This window comes from Gavia stellata, chromosome 1 (genome assembly GCF_030936135.1).
Source record: "Gavia stellata isolate bGavSte3 chromosome 1, bGavSte3.hap2, whole genome shotgun sequence".
Taxonomy (NCBI): Eukaryota; Metazoa; Chordata; class Aves; order Gaviiformes; family Gaviidae; genus Gavia; species Gavia stellata.
The window spans coordinates 80,358,395-80,382,674 of NC_082594.1; the positions used below are offsets into that span (position 1 = coordinate 80,358,395).

General features: G+C 41.2%; 1 protein-coding gene across 1 annotated transcript in view; it reads right to left on the minus strand.

The window, feature by feature from the left end:
* ANOS1 (anosmin 1) overlaps window positions 1-24,280 on the minus strand; it is a 155,496-nt gene that overhangs the window by 120,784 nt on the left and 10,432 nt on the right. Inside the window, exon 2 of the mRNA XM_059821007.1 lies at window positions 2,206-2,253. Within this exon, the coding sequence (XP_059676990.1) occupies window positions 2,206-2,253 (48 nt within the window). The remainder of the gene's footprint in view (window positions 1-2,205; window positions 2,254-24,280) is intronic.

Sequence of the window (24,280 nt, forward strand, 5' to 3'; positions counted from 1 at the left end):
TACCTTTTCCAGCTTATAAATTGTTCTATGAAAGAATAAAATAATAGAAAAGTTACTAAATTGCCTACATCATCTTTTATTGCTGTATCAGCTACTGTCTGATACATTGATGCAATTTCCAAATAACATTTCTCCACTGTGTATCAGATGCAAATACTTGTACAAACAGAAGATGCTTCTGTGTTTCAAAGTCCCCCTGCTAACAAAGTAGCTGGATGTTTGCTGTCATCTGCACTTACACGCAAATCACCTCAAAAAGCTGTGTCACTGCCACAAAATAAAGGTGAACACTGGGAGAATCCTTTAGAAAAAATGTGATCTGAGATACTTAGCAGAATCGCATTCATATAAAACTGTCCCACTGAGGTGTTGACAAGCAGTGAAAGCAATTTGCATTTTTAAAAGGTTAACTCAATCCCCTGCATTGCTTTGAAAGTTTCAGTTAGGTAACGCAATTGTTTTACTTTGCATTGCAAAACACAGAAAACCAAAGCTTTCCTGAAACAAGAAAACATTCTGCTAATGTTCAGCTCTGCTAACAATTTCACCAATTTATATTTATTTCTTTTTCTAAATACGGCAAAGCTGCTTTCTTAGGGAAAATGTATTAACTTCCTAAGAAAGAATTAAAACATAAGGTAACATGACTGCAAAGTATAAGTAATTTAAAACTTAAACTGTTGTTGCATTTTATATTATAAAAGAATATTGATTTGTAGCATTCTTACACTGATTTCAAGAGATTAATACAATCATAGGGTAAACCTTAAATTCAAAATACCTTATATCCATCTTAAGTGGATTCTATGAACTTGAGAGTGACTCAGAGATGTTCCTATGACCTTTGCCTTGCTTTAAAATCTGGACAACTTTTATTGTATGTTTCCTTCTTTGTAGGGCAGACACAAACCCCTGGAAAACCTTTCAGATTACATACCATGGCAGCCTTCATAAATGAATAAAAAAGAAAATTGCATCAGGAATCACTGCGGTACTGGGCAAGACGCCCACACTTTCCTTAAAATGCAGCTCAGTTACGATGAGACACATTCTCTGCACCTCTGTTTGTTTGAGTTTTTTTAGAATGATGAGATTTCATTGCAGAAGTGCAACCCTTAGCAGCATGGCACAGCCAAAAGGAATTGTTCCACCCTCTTCTTATACTAACGTTGTTATACTGTGGTTTTAATACTGACAAAAGCGATCAACTTTGGTTTATTTTCCTGTGATGGAGCAGTCAATAACAAATTGGTCCATTTCCAATCCCATTCATTTCAACGGAAACGACATCAGTGAACCAGTAATCTCACTCTTTAAATGTAAAGAAGAAATTGTCATGAGTTAAAATCAAGGGTTAGCACCAGCATTTACAAAGATTACATTATTAAAACAATACAGAGCAATGCTACTTGGATTTAATCCCATTTGCAGTACACAGAATAAAGAATAAATATTGAAGTTAAAAAGCCTAAGTTATTGTAGAAACACATTTTCAGGAAGATTAGACAAAAATACTACCTTCACCATTTTCAGGTAAATTTCCAATGGATGCATCTTCCGTGACATTTACAAACAGTCAGCACTAGAGTGTGTAATTCCACTTTGACCCACTAAAGCTCCCAAATCATTATTGTTTCTATCCAGGCACCATAGAAAGACTCTTACACAGGAGAATCAGTTGACAATTAGCTCACTTACCCTCTAGGCTTTCAGGGTTAAAGGGCTAGGATAGGACAGGGCATCAGTAGAGCCACCAGGATTTGTATCAAGAGTTTTTTCAAAGAAATTCAGTGTCAGGCTAAAAATTAAACACCCAAACTGAATTAAATGTTGAATGTGGGCATACCTCCGTGCTATTGGAGTAAGATTTCAAAGTGATTGACATTTTTACTCTCTTATGACCAAAAATACTGAAAGAACACAAATGATACACCAGATTTTAGTGAGTGTAAAGTTTGTTGAGAACCACAGAATTATATTCATTTAACTAAGTTTGATACTTATCCTCAAACATGATTCCTTTGTCCTGAAAGAGTAAACCACTTGGTTTAAATTTTGGATATATTATTATATGTTGAGGTTTCCAAATAAAATACAAACAGATGCTTCTGAAACAGGTTAAAATGAAAAGCACTTAATCTACAGACAAAAGATTGAAAGGACCTAAGTAACTTAAATGAGAAGGGGGGAAAAAAAAGGGCATACCTTTGAACATTGTTTATGATTCTGGCACCAAGCAAGTGACCCATTGTTCTGAAAGACAAAGAAAAAAATACATGAATATTAATATTTCTTTAAGACTAGACATAATCACCCTGACAGGTTGAAACAGAATTAATTTTCAAGTTCTGCTTAGAGAATGATGTTGTGTCACAACACCAGTATCAGTCCTGACCCCCACTCCCTTGTGTTGACTAAAAGGCTCGGGCAAGTGTAAAGTGACCAGAGAAAAGTTAGGAAAGCATTTCATCAAGCAAGGCTGGTGGAAAACTGACTGAAGTCACCTTTTAGTCCATCTTTGTAAACACTTACTATCTAGACTTGTGAAGAAGCAAACAAAAGTAACACTTGTATTTAAGAAATTGATAGGGATTGGTAGTGATTCATGAATGGAAAGCCCATTAGCCACATATCAATATTGCACTATACTTAAACTAAATTATCAAGGGAACATAATGAACAGTCTTGAAGCAAATCGAAAATTCAATTAAATGCAACATGGGTTTACCAAAAGTAAACCATGCCAGTTTTATTTTACATTTTTGATAACAAAGTGCATTTCCCAGATCAGGAAACACTAGCTCTCATGTGTCTTGACTGCAGTAAAATAACCAATACAGTAGCACATGCAAAATAATAGTTTAAGCTAAAGGAAAAGAGAACATGATGAAAACAGAAAGATAAATACGAAACTGGCAACAGGGGCAAAGAGCAACCTGCTGTTCTACTAGATGAGCTTCTGAAGGGTCAACTTTGGAAACACTATTTCCTAATAAAAAACCACAGCTCAGGAAGGAGAAGTGTATGTTTCTGGGGTTAACAGATGAGACAAAATATTGATTCACTTTCTCTATAGTGGAAGATCAAAATAACATCAGCAAGATCTAAGTGACTCTGTCGACTGAACACGAGAAATGGGGTAAAACTTCGCAACACAGAGTGCACGTTCATGCACTTAGGAACTTATATGTATATATTTTTTCCATAATTTATAAGCTCATATTCTTGAAACAGAACAGATGAAGATTCTGGTAAATTTGTTGTTCACAATCTCACTACAATGGTGAGTATATGAGGGAGTAATAGGATGTCCTTTCGTATGAATTAGGCAAGGTATTTCCGCAGGGATGAATTAATACGATTGTACTATGCCTTCACCTTTGGCACCGACTATAGATCTGGACATCAGGCTCCAGGGATAAGGAATTCAGATAAGCCAGGACTAGCAAAGGACTAGCAGAACTACACTTTCTTCTTTTTTTTTTTTTTTTGTTTTAATAAGGAAGGATTCAAATAATGGAGTAATATAAATACATAACTTTTTACGTATAAAATCACATAGATAAAACCAAAATTATTCTCTGGATGTATGACTACAACTAAGAAGCAAAAATAGATACATTAGCATGCATTGTAGCTAAGCCAACTAGACCAGTTTCTCAAAACAGTGCTCTGTTCTGACCTCAGCACAGCTTATCAGCTTGAACATGGTGGCTTGCGACCACAGCTATGAAGCCTATGCTTTGAAGCTGGATCCCTCTTAGCGAATGTTTTAGGAGATCATGTTTGTGCATGTCTTCACATAAGTATGTAGCCACACCTTCACACAAGCTCCTAAGATGTGGCCAGCAGGTCAAGGGAAGTGATAGTCCCCCTCTACTCCACTCTCATGAGACCCCCCTGGAGTAATCCATTGACCTCTAGGGTCACCAGTAGAAGAGAGACATGGACCTGTTAGAGCAGGTCCAGAGGAGGGCCATGAAAGTGATCAGAGGGCTGGAACACCTCTCCTCTGAAGAAAGGCTGAGAGAGTTGGGGTTGTTCAGCCTGGACAAGAGAAGGCTCCAGGGAGACCTTATTGCAGCCTTTCAATTTATGAAGGGGGCTTATGAGAAAGACTTCTTGCCAAGGACTGTAGTGACAGGACAAGGGGCAATGGTTTTAAATTGAAAGAGAGTAGATATAGAGTGGACATATGGAAGAAATTGCTTACAATAAGAATGGTGAGACACTGGAACAGGTTGCTCAGAGAAGTAATAAATGCCCCATCATGGCAAGTGTTCAAAGTCAGGTTGGATGGTGCTTTGAGCACCCTGATCTAGAGAAAAATGTCCCTCCCCAAGAAAGGGGAGTTGGACTAGATGATCTTTTAAGGTCCCTTCCAAACTATTCTATGATTCTACAATTCTATGACTACGAAGATTGTTCAAGTCACACACTCACAGAATGGTTGAGGTTGGAAGGGACCTCTGGAGGTCATCTGGTCCAAGCCCCCTGCCCAAGTAGGGACACCTACAGCCAGTTGCCCAGGACCAGGTCCAGGTGGCTTTTGAATATCTCCAAGGAGGGAGACTCCACAAGCTCTCTGGGCAACCTGTGCCAGTGCTCAGTCACCCTTACAGTAAAAAAGAGTGTTTCCTGATGTTCAGAGGGAACGTCCTGAGTTTCACTTTGTGACCATTGCCTCTGGTCTTGTCACTGGGCACCACTGAGAAGAGCCTGGCTCTCTCCTCTTTGCACCCTCCTTCCAGCTATTTCTATACACTGATGAGATTCCCCCCTCAGTCTTCTCTTCTGCAGACTAAACAGTCTCAGCTCTCTCAGCCTTTCTTCATAGGAGAGATGCTCCAGTCCCTTCACCATCTTCATGGCCCCTCACTGGACTCAAACCAGTATGTCCTTGTTTCTCTTGCACTGAGGAGCCCCAGAACTGGACATAGTACTCCAGCTGTGGCCTCACCAGTGCTGAGGAGAGGGAAAAGATCACCTCCCTTGGCCTGCTGGCAATATGTTTGGCAATACTAATCCAGCCAGGATACCATTAGCCTTCTTTGCTGCAAGAGCACATTGCTGGCTCATGTTCAACTTGGTGTCCACCAGGACCCCCAGGACCTTTTCTGCCAAGCTGCTTCCCAGCTGGGTGGCGCCCAGCATACATTGGTGTAGGGGGTTGCTCCTCCCCAGGTGCAGGACTCTGCACTTCCCCTTGCTGAACTTCATGAGGTTCCTGTCAGCCCATTTCTCCAGCCTGTCGACGTCCCTCTGGATGGCAGCACGACCCTCTGGCGTGTCAGCCACTCCTCCCAGGTTTGTGTCATCAGCAAACTTGCTGAGGGTACACTCTGCCCCATCAACCAGCTCATTGACAAAGACCTTAAACAGGACTGGAGCCAGTATTGACCCCTGGGGCACACTGCTAGTCACTGGCCTCCAACAAGACTTTGCACTCCTGATCACCACCCTCTGGGCCTGGCCATTCAGCCAGTTTACAATCCACCTCACTGTCTGCTCATCCAGCCCGTACATCAAGAGCTTCTTCAGACAATGTTTCTGTATTCTTCCCAGTTGACCGGTCCTTGCTTCCACCCTCTGTATGATTTCTTTTTGTGTTTGAGTATTGCTAGGAGCTCCTTGTTGATCCACTCAAGCCTCCTGGCATTTTTGCCTGACTTCCTATGCATTGGGATGGCCTGCTCTTGAGCTTGGAGAAGGTGATCCTTGAATATTAACCAGCTTTCCTGGGCCCCTCTTTCCTTCAGGGCCTTATCCCATGGAACTCTTCTAAGCAAAAGACTGCTCTCATGAAATTGTTCCAAAAATCTTTCCAGCTGCCACAGGAGCTTGGCCCCAACACAGAAATGTAGCAAAAACGACCAGAATCCCTTTTTATTCAAGATGCTGTACACCAAAAGGACCAGAAAGCACAGCAAGTAAAAGGACAGAAACATTATGGATTTTGACTCACATCTTCCCATCACATAGTTTGTGGAAGCCTTCATACAGCAAACAACATAAATTAAACACAAGTTATTCTAACAATTTCAACAGGATAAGCGCACTCTTCCATGCTCTGATAGACCAACTGAATTTAAAAAAAAAAAAACAAAACAACCACAGATCTACTCCAAGATTAGCAGAAAAAAAACTTTGGTTAGATCAGTCATCTAGCTGAGGGCACATCCTTTCTGTACATAAAGAGATGAACACAGGTCACTTAGATGGTTCTGTAAAAGCACCAATAGCAAGTCACTTCCAAGGACAGTTCAGAATCACCTTCCAAATTTTTCTTAAGCTTCTGTTAGCAGGAAAGAAAAAAAGACAAAGAATAAGGTAATTAGGCTACAAACTTGTGTGTTTCAGCCACACAAGATAAATCTTTGCCTTCTTCATTGTGACCATTAAAAATATTTTGAATCTGATACAATGCAAAGACAAGTCAGTAGCACAGATTTGGATTAGATACAATGGGAAATTCAGGAACTGAAACTAAAGCATTGAAATTGCATGTCACTCTTGTACTAAGAGCAAAACTATTGCAAATTATACTCATGCTTTCCCCTCAACTTTTAACCTGAATTTCAGAAAATTTCATATATGCTGCTTTTTTTTTTCATATGATCTGTAATGCTAAAAATTTCTATTTCTGCGTTACCTAAGGAGCTCTGGGGATGATAAATGTGAAGATATATCCACTCCTTTCCACTTGTAAGCTTATTTAGGAGCAATTTAAGAATTTTAGTTCACACAATTTAATTGCAATATTCTGTGAACATTTGTTTTGTCATATGTTCCCAGCAGGTTACAATGCAATCATTATTTGACTTTGTAATACCATTTTTATCTGCTGTTACTGTAGAATTTAGCTAAAACTGAGATTTGCTAGCATAAGAATAGCTACCTATGAGCAACATGTCAGGTCCAACCCCTTCAAAAAGAGAGAGACATAAATAGAAGAAATAAAACTTTAGAACAGCTGTAAATAACATAAGCTAGTGGGAATACTTTAGTATTACCCTCAATGCTGTATGAGGATTTATTATTTCCATTTACAGATCTAGCCAGCAGTAACGTTAAAACAATATTTTATGTGCTACTCTCAATTTATCCCCCCTTTCTTCTTCATATAAAATGTGACAGCGGTATCTGATTGCAATAACAGATTAGTAGCAGCTCGCTGCTTTGTTTCAGTTAGGCTGCTTCTTTCCACTGAACTAGAAAAAGCACTCCTGCTTTTGAATTGCATCTGTTACTTGAGACAATAACATCATAAATGTCCAGATGTGTGGCTTTTCTACTTCATAATTTTAATGTCTACAATACTTTTCATTTTTTTACTGAAAACTATTAACACTTGAATTAAAAGGTAAGTTTAGCAAAACATAAAAGTATTGTTTAGCAACTTCAACTTCATACATACTAACATGATGTGAATGATCTTTCATTGTACAAGGTGAAAGAGCAAATTCTACAGGCTTCCTTTGAACAACAGGGTATCAGAGGAAGCAGGAATGCTAAAACGAACGCTCTCTTCCTCCACTCTGCGTCTTAGCAAATGGTTAATCTAAGTTACACAAACGTTCAGCTGTGATTTTTTTTTCTTTTTTAATCTAGGGTACCTGGCTGAAACTGTAATTTCAAACTATCAGAAATTTGTGGTTTATCTGTAGCATTTTACGTGCTCCCAGATTACATCCTCAGTTCTCTCACGTCTGTTTTTCTTCAAACCCAATCCTAATCTAACCTATGCCAATGAGAGTTTTGACTTTGTCTTTAGTGGTGGCTTAACTCTGCTGTGCAGAAATGCCCTCGAGGAGTAGTTAAATACCACTGTTTCTGCCCATCTATAAGCCTTCCACCAGTGTACCTTCAGGGCAACCTTCAAGTATCTTAATCTATATACTGAAGAGGAGAACAAACTGTGCTCAATGGGGCAAACTCGAAATAGTCTATCTTCCCAGCACTGACATGTCATATGAAAGATGTCAGGCAGACGAGACTAAAACACTCTCCAACATCACATAGTAGATGGAGACAACAGGAACTCAGGCCACGGCCTGAGCCCCACACGCTTTCAGCATGCCAGAAAGGAAACTGTAGACAAACAGAATCAGCCCTTCAAAGACCAGGACTCTTTGACATGTATAAGGCGAGAGTTTACAAAACCGAAGATAGGAGGAAAAAAAAAAAATCAGACAAATATTACAAGATTTAACATTCAAATTCTTCACAAAAATACAAGCCACAAGTATTTTCAATGAACCTGATAAACTGACATCTCTCATCGGTCTTACTAGGCTTCATTTCAGCAAGTATACCTGCATGCTTGCTTTCCTCTGGTAAACCACAAATGCCCTTGGGCCTAAACAGTTAAGATAGAAACACCCGTGTTCTGTGCCCTCTTATGCCTTGAAAAAAGGAAAGTTGTGCAGCATCTCTTGTAAGAAGAAAATGCATATAGAGAGGCAATGAAAAATCAATCTTTATCTATTTACAGTGTGGCCCAAGAAAAAAATTAATAACTTTCACAAGCAAGTAAAAAGTGGACTTTCATTGGAGCAATGGCAAAAAAAAAAAAAAAATTTCCTTGATTTGCATCTCTGTCCGTAATTATGTTAAGAGATACAACCCTTCTTCTGAAATGCCAGAGATCAGCTGTGAAAAATGAACTAGCCATTTAATCTGCTATGACAATATCTGCATACCTATTATCAGTTTTGGAAGGCTTTTCTCCCCTGCCCAATCTTCGATTCACTTTTGAGTGAAACCGCTGTCTCTCAGAAGTGGCCTCTCCTGACGACCTCACTGATTCTTTCAAAATGACAAAAAAGCATAGAAATAAGCCCTTCAAATAACAGTACCCACTGACATGAAACAGAGCATTTGAGTAAACAAATCAATAGCTGCTGCAATGATGAATTTAAAGAGACAGGTTCCCAACATTTTCCTTAAACTTTCAAAAATCTCAACAGCATGAAACTATATGTAATGGTAAAATATAATTTATACTGTGCCTGACATATGTTTCCTGACTGCATGCTCACTAAGACACGAATTAATATAGGGACTTATCTATGGCAGTGTTGTGTGTCCCCAGTATGGAATTAAGGTGCAGAATGGAATCAACAAATTCAAACTAGGCTTTCCAGTTCCTAAATACCAAACCATGTACCTAGGAATGAATTTCAGAAAAGCCTGTACACTTGGTGGGGAAAGATACCAAACCCAGCAGATAGGAAATGCCAAAGAAAAATTTATTTCTCAAAGCCTTTCTCTTGAGATTAAACACAAAATTGTAGTAGATGTATGGACAGGGTAATTACACTCCCACCTCTCCTGGGCTCTGGTATTTAGTTATCCTTTTGCATATAAATAACTGGAACACATTTTTCTTTGAAAATATAGCAGGAAAATGAAAAGAGGATACCCTTTTATACAACAGCTTGAACACCTGCCCCAGAAGTCTTTCACCAAGCTAGAGCAAATTTAAGCCCTTATGCACTTTGAAATTACTCTTAGCAACAAGCTAGAGTGAAAACTGAAACCTGGCCAGCAAAACTGAACCACTCTGTAGAAATGAACAGGAGATACACGGAGTTAGGGATGGTGAACGAGCAAGGTCATAAATCCCAATGACAAGGTCCACCTCTGGGAAACAAGACTGCTCCTTCAAGGACAATTTATGCAAATATATTTTTAACGTCTTCACTTCTATGTGCTTCTCCAATGTACGGCAAATTTGAAGACCATCCACTGGAGAAGCCATGGATAAAGAGGATCAGTGTGAGATGAAACCACCCATAAAATACAACAGAATCCCAGAAATATTCTGGTTCCTTGGTTTCCATCAAGGGAAGACAGGAAGGACATACAAACAACTGAAAAGCGTACATTTTGTTCCTTTTATAAAGCTTCTTATTTCACTTTAAATTATGTCTTAAGGAAATAATTAATTTCTTAGTAAGGGATTTCTGCTGCCTTATAATGATTCTAATAAGGAATGAAATTGAATAAAGCAAGACAACAAATCATAAATTGAATGTTATTGAGTAGGACCACTTCTGATACTTAGATGAACAGGAATGGTGTTTGCATGTATAGCAGCAGTTTCCATTATAAACATTTGATTAAGATACTTCATCCCATCCTGATTGAAAACAATCAGACCTTGGTTAATCACGCTTTGATCAACTCTAAGCTGTATTAAACCATGTGATGACCCTAATTACTACTAGGAGATTCCAGCTAATATAAAACATTGTCATATACTGCAGAAAACGCAAGTCTGCCTAGTAAGTGCCCCTGGATCCCAGTCTCCCCAGTTGCTGGCACCTGGATATGAGCCCCCAAGAACACAGCCCCACTACAGCTGCTGGTACAGCCCATCTCACACACACTGACAAAGCAGACTGGGACTCCAGTAGCCGAACCCCTGTGGTTGGTGGGGTTACTCCGGCCACCAGTAGCCAAGCCCCCTGTGGTCTTGCCCTTAGAGACACACTGTGACACATCCAGAGCTGGCTCCCCTGGTCCTGCAGTAGCCAACCTGCTGTCCTCTCACCCCGAGAGGCACACACTCATATCCAGCTACCAGGCCACCTCACCTACCCATGGGCTTGTCCAGCTGCCTCTTCACTAGTGCTCACACACTCATCCACACTTGGTCCAGCCTCTGGCACCACAGATGCACAAGTCAGGCCCCTGCGACCCACAATCCCATGCCAGGGGCTGGCAATTGGTTTGAGTCACTCCAGTCCCTCCAGCCGCCGGTTCTCAGCACATGGGCCCACTGGCCCACAGTCCCAGCCCAGCCACCAGCACCCAGACCCTCGCTCACTCCAGCCACTGGCACCGTGGACACACAGGCCTCTGCCCCAGGGTCTGACTCTGGTTGCTGGCTCTCAAGCCCCCATACACACACACGCACACACAGAATAGATGCCCTTCAGCCAGGAAAATAGAAGTGGAGTTTAATAAGATAGGACAGACTATGCTGGTCAGGAACAGGGCATGGCCAGACAAGCGTATCACCTATTTACACACATCCAGCCCTTTTTAAACCCTTATCCCTTTATTTCCCCGTAATGAGTCCTGTGCAATCCCAAAATGCTCTTCCTCTGCACCCCATAATATGTTCCATACCCCAGGTTTCGTCTCCACTCAGTTCAAAAGGGGATCTGGCTTTGATTCACCTTGATGGGTCCCATGGCTGGACAGTGGGGATGAGGCTTTCTTGGGACAGGCTGTCCCTCCCTCCGAGTCCTTAATCTGGGCTCCCATCTGCCTTCGGGACTCTGTGCTCCCCTAGCCTTGCAGAGATGGACCTCTGATGGACTGATGGCTCCTGTGGTGGCCCTTGGAACAGGCGGGCAGGGTGTGATTTGGGATTCCCCACCTGCCGTTGCTTCTCTGAGCTCTTTCATGGCTGTGCAGATGAGCTTTTATCACATAACCTAACAGTTCATATCTAAATATTTTACAGCAGTCGTACAAAACTGAACCAAATTCCAGATAGCCCAATGTCATGTATCCAAGAGTGGCAAAAAACAGTTACTGAAGCAAAAGTGTAAGAACTGGATGACCAACTAAGGGCTTATTCCATAGTTTTTGTCTGTCTTGTTACTCTTCTCTGTAATTTTCCTACTTCTACTATACTTTTTTGAGATGGAAGGACAGCAACAGCATGCAATATTTAAAATGGATCATAGCATAATTTAAAAATCATAGAATCATCGAGGTTGTAGAAGACCTTTAAGATCATCAAGTCCAACCATAAACCTAACACTGCTAAGTCCATCACTAAACCATGTACCTAAGCGCCTCACCCACATGTCTTTTAAAAACCTCCAGGGATGTTGACTCAACCACCTCCCTGGGCAGCCTGTTCCAGTGTCTGACAACCCTTTCAGTGAAGAAGTTTCTCCTAATAGCCAGTCTAAACCTGCCCTGGCACAACTTGAGGCCATTTCCTCTTGTTCTATCGCTTGTCACTTGGGAGAAGAGACCAACACCCACCTCACTACAACCCCCTTTCAGGTAGTTGTAGAGAGCGATAAGGTCTCCCCTCAGCCTCCTCTTCTCCAGGCTAAACAACCCCAGCTCTCTCAACTGCTCCTCATAAGGCTTGTGCTCCAGACCCCTCACCAGCTTCGTCGCCCTTCTCTGGACACCCTCCAGCACCTCAATGTCCTTCTTGTAGTGAGGGGCCCAAAACCAAACACAGTATTCAAGGTGTGGCCTCACCAGTGCCGAGTACAGGGGCACGATCACCTCCCTGCTCCTGCTGGCCACACTGTTTCTGATACAGGCCAGGATGCTGTTGGCCTTCTTGGCCACCTGGGCACACTGCTGGCTCATCTTCAGCCGGCTGTCAACCAGCACCCCCAGGTCCTTTTCTGCAGGGCAGATTTCCAGCCACTCATCCCCAAGCCTGTAGTGTTGCATGGGGTTGTTGTGACCAAAGTGTAGGACCCGGCACTTGGCCTTGTTGAACCACATACAGTTGGCCTCAGCCCATCGATCCAGCCTGTCCAGATCCCTCTGCAGAGCCTTCCTACCCTCGAGCAGATCAACACTCCTGTCCAACTTGGTATCGTCTGCAAACTTACTGAGGGTGCACTCGAGCCCCTCTTTTATCCAGATCATTGATAAAGATATTAAACAGAACTGGCCCCAGTACCGAGCCCTGAGGAACACCACTTGTGACCGGCGCCAACTGGATTTAACTCCATTCACCACAACCCTTTGGGCCCAGCCATCCAGCCAGTTTTTTCCCGAGCGAAGAGTGCACCCCTCCAAGCCATGAGCAGTCAGTTTCTCCAGAAGAATGCTGTGGGAAACAGTGTCAAAAGCTCTAGTAAAGTCTAGGTAGACTACATCCACAGCCTTTCCCTCATCCACTAAGCGGGTCACCTTGTCATAGAACGAGATCAGGTTAGTCAAGCAGGACCTGCCTTTCAGAAACCCATGCTGACTGGGCCTGATCACCTGGTTGTCCCATACGTGCCACATGATGGAACTCAAGATGATCTGCTCCATAATCTTCTCTGGCACCAAGGTCAGACTGACAGGACTGTAGTTCCCCAGATCCTCCTTCCAGCCCTTCTTGTAGATGGGCATCACATTTGCTAACCTCCAGTCAACTGGTACCTTCCCCGTTAGCCAGGACTGCTGGTAGATGATGGAAAGTGGCTTGGTGAGCACTTCCAGCAGCTCCTCAGTACCCTTGGGTGAACCGCCATCCGGTTCCATAGGCTTGTGCGTGTCTATGTGGTGTAGCAGGTCACTAACCATTTCCCCTTGGATTGTGGGGGCTTCATTCTGCTCCCCATCCCTATCTTCCAGCTCAGGGGGCTGGGTACCCAGAGAAGAACTGGTCTTATACAGTATCATAATATCTTCAATTTTTTAACTGTTGTTTTTCAAAAATCTTTAACTTTCAGTTTATAGTTTTGATTCCTCCAGAGAAGTTAGCTGATATTTCCACCTTTGTCACTTGTTTCAATGTTGTGTGTGCAGGTGTAGGGGCCCTTAAGACATGAGTAGGCCTTAACAGCCCTGACATGCTTCACCTGGGGTCTGCACCCTCACCTCCTCCCCATGGACCCAGTAGTCCCATTTCGGCCCGCTGGGGTCATCAGTCCTTCCATGAGCTATGCTGTAGCTGTGCCTGTCTCTGGCCCTGTCTCCTGGATGGACATCTCACCTATGCTGTAGGCAGCTCCTGGGTATACCCTGTAGCTTGTCTCTGGCCCCGTCTCGTGATTGGACCTGGGACTCCTTGCTGAGGCCTCGACTCCAGCCCTGTCTCTAGCCCTGTCTCCTTTTAGAATAGAACAGAATAGAATAGAAAATTTCAGTTGGAAGGGACCTAAAATGTTCTAGTCCAGCTGCCTGACCAATTCAGGGCTAACCAAAAGTTAAAGCATGTTATTAAGGGCATTGTACAAATGCCTCCTAAGCACTGACAGACATGGGGCATTGACCAACTCTCTAGGAAGCCTGTTCCAGTGTTTGACCACCCTCTCAGTAAAGAAATGCTTCCTAATGTCCAGTCTAAACCTACCCTGGAGCAGCTTTGAACTGTTCCCACACATCCTGGGGCAGGCTGGAGAGTTGGGCAGAGAGGAACCTTATAAAATTCAACAAAGGCAAGTGTAGGGTACTGCATCTGGGGCAGAATAACCCCATGCATCAGTACAGGATAGGGACTGACCTGCTGTCGAGCAGCTCTGTGGAAAGGGACCTGGGAGTCCTGGTGCACCACAGGATGACCATGAGCCACCAATGGGCCCTTGTGGCCAAGAAGGCCAATGGCATCCTGGGGCGCATCAAGAAGAGTGTGGCAAGCAGGTCGAGGGAGGTTATCCTCCCCCTCTACTCTGCCCTGTTGAGGCCACATCTGGAGTACTGTGTCCAGTTCTGGGCTCCCTGGTTCAAGAAAGACAGGGAGCTGCTGGAGAGGGTACAGCAAAGGGCTACAAAGATGACTAGAGGACTGGAACATCTTTCTTATGAGGAAAGACTGAAGGACTTGGGTCTTTTTAGTCTGGAGAAGAGAAGACTGAGGGGGCATCTTATTAATGCTCATAAATACTTCACGGGTGGGTGCCAGGAGGATGGGGCCAGTCTTTTTTCAGTGGTGCCCAGTGACAGGACAAGAGGTAACGGGCACAGACATGATCGTAGGAAGTTCCCTCTAAACATGAGGAAGAACTTCTTTACTTTGATGGTGGCAGAGCACTGGAACAGGCTGCCCAGAGAGGTTGTGGAGTCTCCTTCTCTGGAGTTATTCAAAACTCACCTGAACACATTCCTGTGCAATCTCCTCTAGGTGAACCTGCTCTAGTGGGGGGGGTTGGACTAGATGATCTCCAGAGGTCCCTTCCAACCCCTACCATTCTGTGATTCTGTCCTATCACTGAATACCAGGGAGAAGAGCTCAGCACCTCCCTCTCCACTTCCCCTCCTCAGGAAGCTGTAGAGAGCAATAAGGTCGCCCCTCAGCCTCCTTGTCTCCAAACTAGACAAACCCCAAGTCCTCAGCTGCTCCTCACAGGACATGCCTTCCAGCCCTTTCACCAGCTTTCTTGCCCTTCTCTGGACGCATTCAAGGACCTTCACATCCTTCTTAAGTTGTGGGGCCCAGAATGGCACACAGTACTCAAGGTGAGGCCACACCAACACTGAATACAGTGGGATAATCACCTCTTTTGACCGGCTGGTTATGCTGTGTTTGATGCACCCCAGGATGCGGTTTGCCCTCTTGGCTGCCAGGGCACACTGCTGACTCATATGGAGCCTGCTGTCGACCAGCACCCCCAGAGCCCTTTCTGCAGGGCTGCTCTCCAGCCACTCCTCTCCCAATTCATACCTGTGCCTGGTGTGACTCTGTCCCAGGTGCAGAATCTGGCATTTGCACTTGTTAAATTTCATCCCATTAATCATTGCCCAATGGTCCAATCTATCTAGATCCCTCTGCAAGGCCTCTTGTCCCTCAAGAGAGTCAACAGCAGCTCCCAGTGGGGTATCATCAGCAAACTTGCTAGTGGTGCATTCAACTCCTGCATCCAGATCGTTGATAAACACATTGAACAGAACTGGCCCTAGAATTGAACCCTGAGGAACACCACTGGTGACCAATCGCCAGACAGATGTAGCCCCATTCACTGCAACCCTTCGAGCCCTGCCCTTCAGCCAGTTCTTCACCCAGAGCACCATGAACCTGCTCATCCCGCAGTTGCCCCTGGCTGACCCTGACCCTGGCTCATCACTTGTTGTGCCTGGGGCTGTTGATGATCCTGTTCCCAGCACCCAACTCTGCCCGCCCTGTGGGGCTGCTCCCCTTGGAGAGTCCACAGCCTGCTATGGGGTCACCCTCAGCCGCTGGCTCCCCATCCCCTGGGAGCAGCCAATCCTTACTGAACCTGACAACAGGAGATTGTGCTTTGGGGTCTGTAGTAATATCTTAATTTTTTCCTGATGCATAAGAAATGTCCTTAGACTTTGCACTAGTTAACAAAAGCACAAGGCAAAATTTCAACAACAAAAACAAATAAAGATCACTCAAACCAGAAAAAACAACAAAACACATAACACCTACCAAAACAAACAAAAAAGCCACTGCATAGGACTCTAACATGATAAAAGGTAAAAGAACAAACAGTACTTAGCAGATATTAGTCACATTGTTTAATATATTACCATCAGACACTTGGATAACTTTATGATGAGTGTGTTATATAAAAACTTATGTAGAAATACAGCATTAAACTTACTTAACTATGTACATATATTTCCTCTGCCATCTTACAAGTACATACAACTCTATTAAAAAAAAAAAAAAATCAGCTGAGCAACAGTATTCTGAAAAGAAAGCCAAAGAGAAGAACACATTTTGGAACATACACCTGGAGTCCTTCTGTTACTCTAACTAGCCACTGTGAGCCCTCACAGCTAAATCAAATGTACATCCTCCTTAGCAGAAGCCGTTTCTATACCACAGATGTTTAAACTGTGGAAAAGTAAATGTTGGCAACTGGTTAACCCAACGTAATGAAGTTAAAGAGGTGACTGAATGTAAGAAATAATTATAAAACTGATCAGCCTAACAATTAATTCTGGTGACATAACTGCAGGTTTTAAATATAAACCAAAATTAAATTATCATGGGTAACAGCTTGACTAACACTGCAGTCTAATTTTAAACATTTGGATTTAATACCAGAAAATGCATATCACAAATAATTTTTAGAAAGTCTTAGTCATGTTTTCTTCTGGATTTACACTAATGCTGGCATCACCTGTAATGTGCTAACTCCTTTCACACTGATATGGTGGGTGCTCTTGTAGATGAACGGTTACAAATAGAACTGTATTGACGTAAACCTTGCATTGATATTTCCTAAACAGTTCATGCAAAGTCATCTTCAACCTTTGTTTCTATTACAGACTGTTTTCATTAGAGTTTACACTGAAATATTTAAAGCCACAACTTTACATACAACAAAATGAAAACACAGAAAATAACATTGAGATCAGTGTAATTACAAAAGAAATTAAGTAAAATCAGGAACCATCACCTAAATTGTGAGACACAACAGTATTCGTTTGCTGGCTGCCATTGTTAGTAGGTTCCTAGACAGTCATCAAAATCCAAAGGTCATTACCAATGAAACAGCAAGAGATCAGTAGTTTCAAAAATACAGACTATGTATTGCTTGGATTAAATTTGCATCTCAAGTATGGAACACCTTTTCTCTTTTTACAGCAGTGTCTTCTCAAATGGATAGAAAAACTACTAGATAAACACAAGCTGTAAAAACAAATGAGCCACAGGAATCCTTGTGTCTCCATCACACTTGTGAGTTATGACTGCCTTCTTGTGGTTTCACAGACTTCACTCGTACCACTTCTAAGGCTGATCTCAACTGAGGTCTTATTCTACTTAGCAGAAGTTTCTGTCAATCTGTAAAAGAGTCCAGACGAAATAAACTTCACTTCACTAAGCAATAGGAGGAATTAAATAAACTGACACTAACTTGAAGATATTAAAACTAAATATGGAATCTCACACTAAAGCATACACTTTGGGCCAAATCCTGCATGCATTTCTTGGGGTTAAGTAATCCAGTTGAAGTTAATAGAAACTAATCTAATAGCATTAACAGGGGAAGCAAACAATGGCTTGTCAACTATTTGTTTGTAGGCTCTATTTCAAAACTCCCACCCTTCCAAAATGCTAATGTGCCTTTTTTGTCATGTCATAAAGTAGATTTGCTATACAAATGAAATAATGAGACAATAAAAATATATGCCAGCTCAAGGATGTGACAGAAATGTAGCCCACTGGGAAATTAACACCAAATAGAATAAAATACATTCTAAAAATGTAATGCTTACTTATGCAAAATAGAATAGAAATGTAGACATACATGACCTATTTTAGTGTACTTGAAAAAACATGACTGATTTACCAAAAAACAGTAATATTCCAGGTTTCAGAAATGCATGCATGCTGCTTTTAATGCTGATTTGACTTTATAACTGAAAATTATACTCCATATTACTATTCTGTATAATTATAAGATTATTGGTTAGTTGGGTGATTCCCAACAGCATGTGATGTGGTACATTTACCACAGGCTGCATTTGCCTGCGCTCGCCTGCGCTGCATTTGCCTGCGCTCGCCTGCGCTGCCTACCAGCTGGTCATTCCAGAATCAGCTACAAACACCCCAGGGTGTCTCCACACTAGGAAGTCATGTGAACCACAGGAACACATCTGTTGAGCAAAACAACTGGTGTTGATAGACTTGATGTCTGCACTACACATATACCAACCTCCCCTTTCCCTTTTCCTTCAACTAGTTCTAGCCTGGTCCCATGGACACGATGCCCATTAGTCGCTAAAGCACATTAGGTCCCCCTAGATCATCGCTTCCAGTTATGTTCATCCAGAAGAAATCCACCACACGAACTCTCAGACTGGACCATGATATGAAACAAAAGATGATCATGATGCTCAGGAGGCTCACTCCAAAAGCAAACTCTGAACCACGTTAAAACACTGACATATAGATGCACCTAAGACACTTCTAACACCTCCCACAAACACACAAGAGTAGTATTTCAGTGCCTCGTACTAGACAGAAGCCACACTGTTTCAGGGCCATTCAGGACAGCGTTGCTTTCTGGACTTGCAAAACGCTTAGGGTTTGCGGTGTCTCATGTCCTTAAGAAACTAAGCATGAAAAAAAGAATAACAACCACACATTTTTAGATCATCCAAATGTCCATTATAAATAGTCTAACCACAAACTACATGAACACAGGATACTCCATGCAGGTTGCATTGTCATGGAGCAATTTCTGATTACAAAACTGCTAAGTGCATTGTACTACATACCAGCCATGTGATGGTTTACTGTATTTTCTCCTATTCTGTTCCGGTAGGTATGGGAGGGACATCATTATGTACTACACTTGTATCTTTGGCAAGAGTATATATACACACCTGCCCTTTAAACTTAATAGCTCTTCAGTACCCATGTTATTATGACTCAAATTCAGGCACTATCAGATTTTATGCTCACGTTCTTATACTAATTATTTCCAACATAATTGCATGAAATTCACATGATAAATTTCAGGAATGTATTTCCTTTCTCTTTGGTGTGTGATACTAGTTTACAAGATACTAAATATTTAAAGCAGTAGTAGCAGTCATATCTGCCACAAGCTGATGGATACATATATTTTCATTTCCCTTTAAAAGAAAACAAACAGACAAACAAATAAATGAACAAATTCTATGCAGTACCTTTCTCAACAGAAAATATTTGTGACAAATATCCCCTATCTTATTCCAACTGTCTTGATATATTACTACACAATTTCTCCTCTTTGATCTGTGAAAGGCAACAAGCTCAATAAACATCATTGCCAATATAAATACTTTGTTTCACTACGCCAAGTTCTTTTAATATTGTAAAAACATATAGAAAAGTGTAATCTCAGCAGTAAAAACAGCACAAATGATGATCCTACAGATTAAACATGCTGTCTAAAATTTGACTATAATTTTACATCGGTAGTTCCACAGACCCATTCATATTTATAAATGAAGTTTTCTATACAAAAATCCTGTTTTAGAAGAGTTATTGAAGCACAAAGCAAAGGTCTCAAAAGTAAGAAGTGTCAAAATTAACACAGTCCTTGGAGCTCTAACAGCTGTTTAAAACAGTCTTTGGGGATTTTTTTTTCCTTCTTCCACAGAAGACCCGGCTCAGTGAATGAAGTGCACCTCACCAGACCTGGAATTTCCTAGAAACGTTTGCAAAAGGGTTCTGTGGTCATTCAGGAATTAAAGAACTGTCCAAATTAAAATGACCCTTGGACTCATAAACAGAACAGCCTATCTTCAATCTGAACAAAAAACAACGCAATATTGTTAACATACACTCAGAAAGCACTAATTCAAAGAAACATATGTCAGCCACACAAAAAAAGCTTTCACCACAACATTTAAAGCAGCATTTCAGGAGGAAGTCTTATTTCCCAGACATATTTTAATTGCTACAGTCTTTCCATACATCTGCCTTCATTGTAGGCATTACAGAAAGACAGACAAGATGAAATGGGTATAGTTTAATTAGCCCACAACTTTATTGTCTCATCTCTAAAGCACAACCCACCAACAAATCACACCGTGCATGTTAACACTCTTCTCTCCATTGCTCCTATTGGTTTGGGCCTCAACCTGTCCCTTCCCAACCCAGCTCTCACTTCTGCAGAAATCCACCACACAGGACTGCCACATTAAGCCAATAATAAAGACTGGTGGATGCCAGTTGCGTATTGGTCAGGTACCATATACCACATCACATAATTAATGTCCTCCTAATTGTATCCTGTAACAAAGAGGTAGTCGTGGTCCTCTTCCCTTGACTTTAGCTCAGTGCTGCTCTCTTTCCTTAGCTCCCAGACCTGTAAACCCTGTGCCTATTTTTCTCCAGACCACATTTTTACTCCCATCCTATTTTAAGGACTGCATCAGCTCCCAGAACAGCAAAGGCTGCAATGACACTGTGTTGACAATGGATGAAAAACAGGCATCAAGTGACGGAGCACACAGAAGGGTGGGTGAGTCTTTCCCTTTCCACTTGAAATTTAACATGCCTGACCTTATCTGGGATCCTCTGGCCCTGCAACACCAGTAGTATATTCCTGAGAGAACAGCCAGCCTTTTAATGCAGGTTACAATAGATACAATCCATTTCTTCCAGTTTTCTTAAGAGCTTTTTCCAGTTTGTTAAGAACTGTATGCCACAAGAAACAGCTATTACAAGGGACAAATGCTGCAGTCCAGTCTTCTAGACCACCCTGCAACCAACCTAAGACTGTGAAAGAGAGGGTGAGGAAATCAACATGAAATTCTATTAATTGAGAAAGGTATAACATACTAAAACTACTTATACAGTTCAAGCTACAGGGATATTAACTGGATCTTTCTACAGTAACAATCTTCAGTGGAAGATTTACGTTGCTTCATCATATTGTCATAAAATCTTCCACAAACATAAGAGCCTTTCATATGCCAGCTTTCTAGAATACAGTCTGATAACTAGCTAATGAAGACCTACAATAAAAAGAAAATAAATCTCTCTCCAAGGCAGGACTGAAGCATTTGTCATTAACACGTCTGGTTACCAGAGATACAGCTGTTATGCAGAGCAGTAACTTCCTGACATGTCCATCATGTTTCAGACATTTCTGGCATCAGGTGAAAGAGTTAAAAATTAAGACAGGTTAATCTACATTGAAGTTATCGAAAGGCATGTAATATGAGAGGTGTCAAAGCTCAGCCTAAGTCCCTACCCAAGCCACAGTATTTTAAAAACTCCAGTTAATGTAAACGGTTGGATATGGAATTTTCGCATAATTCCACTGCAAGGATCACAAGAGTTCTAAAGCCTAGAATCTTCTTTTATATCTTTGGTCTAAATTAACGGTCACAAGAGAAAAACATTATAATGTATAGCCTTAAGCTCATAAAATGTGGACAACTGAGGTTAATACCAGTTGCCAACATCTTGAACTATCAGCAGGCTTTTTATATTAAAATTTTGTTTCTTTTTCTTAAATCATCTATTTTTGCAGAACTGACAAATATTTCAGTTGTTCCACGTTTGGAAAGTCTCAGATACTGGTGGCATGCTCCAGGAATTCTATCCCAATTATAATGTTTCTTTCCATTTTACCAGCTTCCTCACCTGTGTAAAGCAATTAAGAAAGACAGTGAAGTGAAGTGGGTTGTGGTACTACAAATATGTTGATAATATTCAAGTTTCTTTTTCATCGGACTGAGGAGCTCTGCTTGATTTGCTTTCTCAGTGGGAAGGTCATGGATGAGAACAACTTGACTGAGGCTCGATCTATACCAGATGGATCTACTAGGTATGAGTAAGCATCTTAGGGGCATGAAAATTTGACATCTGCTCCTATTATTAAGAGGATAAGCCATGCCTGTTGATGAAACTTACAGGGATGCTTTGGAATCCCTGAAGGCACCTGGATAGACAGAGAAACAATCAGTAACTGGGCAAGATCTCATTTTTTAAAAAAATATTTATTTACTGTCTTTAGCAGTACTCAGCTCTGTTTATATCAAAAATTCCTTCTACCTTCCCTTCCCCATCTGAAGGAATCTCTTCTAAAAATATCTTAATTTGAAGTCAAGGTGCTTTGCATCTGGCAAATAACCAGCAATTCAGTTTTACTTTGTCCTAATGGCATAGTATCATTTACTACCGCTCTGAATTGTAAAGGATGATGTCAAGATGCAGTAAGATGGTATTTAACAAATTCAAGTTAAGTGTCTTTAAACAGCACACCGGGAATTTTCTTGTTTTTATCTATAAATTCTGAACAGACATTCCCAGCACATTCGCACTGGCCTAAGCTTATTTCCATTGAAACCACTGGATACATTACTATCAACTGTAGGGATATAAGACTCAGGCCAGCAATGAAAGCTCCAGAAAAATCCTGTATTAAACTATTAATCACATAAATGGGATAACAGATAAGTATCAGTCAGAAGACTGAAAGATCTCCAGCTAAAGAAAACAATATGAGCTTATACTACAGCAATCTGCAAAGCTTTTGTCTTTAGAACTACCTGTGAGTCATACTTTCTATCCCAAAAACAAAGGCAGCCAGTATATTCTTTAGGAAACTCCAAATGTTCATTACTTTCTACAATTTGGAAAATGTCTGAGGATAGGTTTAACTTTCAAGTTTAGTCCACATTTCTTAAGCAGAAGAAAAGAGCAGCAAAGGGAGGTTTTGAACACCAGAAGGAGGCCTGAAATAATTATTATTTGCTGTTGCACATTTATCGCCACTGTAATTACAGCTTTGGTGCTGTCCATTGCTCAAATGTATATATGTGTGGTTCTATGATTAAACTAAATCTTTTACAAGATGAGCTAATATGCTGCATGTGCAGCATCAAATGCATTCCTACTCCACTTGGTCAAAGAGGATACATTGGATAGAAAATGCATTAAATTTACCAAAACCCTACTGTCTTTCACACTATTTATTCAATTTTTTAACTCAAAGAAAAAATCCAACAATAAGCTGCTAGCTGCAAAACTCTACATCTTCCCTCCTTATTTATTCTGACAAACATGTCCCATAGCTGCTACTAAGTACAGCATGAAGAGTGACACACACCTCGTTAATTGGATGATTTTTACCTCTTTGTGTCAGTTTGTCTAACCCTTAATGTTCCTTCCACCTACTGCAGATGCAGAATGACCGATGCATGGCTAATTCATGATCTCTCAGTTCATAGTTGCACAGGAAAAAAAATCTCAAAACAGAAGAAAGCCTCAAGGTCTCATAGTCCCAGTTCCCTTCCCAAAATTGCTAGATACAAATCAAATGTCAACATATTATACACTCTTCGTGACTAAGAAAATGGGGGCAGGTAATGATGTGTTTCATTATTGTCTAGCTGTAGCTACACAGTAATGTGATTTCATTGTTTTCAAAGGAGCTATAACCATCACCTAATCAGAAAAAAAACAAAAAACAAACCCACCCTGTTGAATTAGTTTCTATGTAGGAACTCAAATTCTGAAAAAAAAAAAAATTACAGTCACTGTATTAGGACACATTATTATTAATATTATTGTTATCAGCCCTTCCTCAGCATTCAACTATTTGCTGCCTCACGTATCTGTTCATCCATGTACTAAATTCCAACAAAACCCAAAGTCTTCCAGCAAGTGAGGTTAAGAAATGAATTTATAGTGTCTAGGTCCAAAAATGCCCTGAGGCCTGACTGGAATGTTCCAGTAGTACAAAGAAATCATTAACAGTTAAAAAACATTATCAATTAACTACAAATGACATCTAGCCCTAGGTCTATGGCCTAAATCACGAGATGAGAAACCATGTTCATGTATGTGAACTGTGATTACTTGTATTCTTTTTTTTAATATAAGTTAATGCGAAGATAACTCCCCTAAAGAGTAATCCATAAGAAAGAAGAACAGAATTATGCTTATGAATTCTTGTAAGAATGGCAAGGAAGGTTGAACTATGTTTGCACTGGATTAGAAGAGCATATTATTCTCACCCAACCTTCACCATCAACCTCAATCTCTGACTCTCTGTACAGAAGACATTTGTCCTGAAGCAATCTTACTATTTCCCTTGTATTATCTTATTACAGGATCCATGGCAGCTCGATTGCAACCCTCACAGGCAGA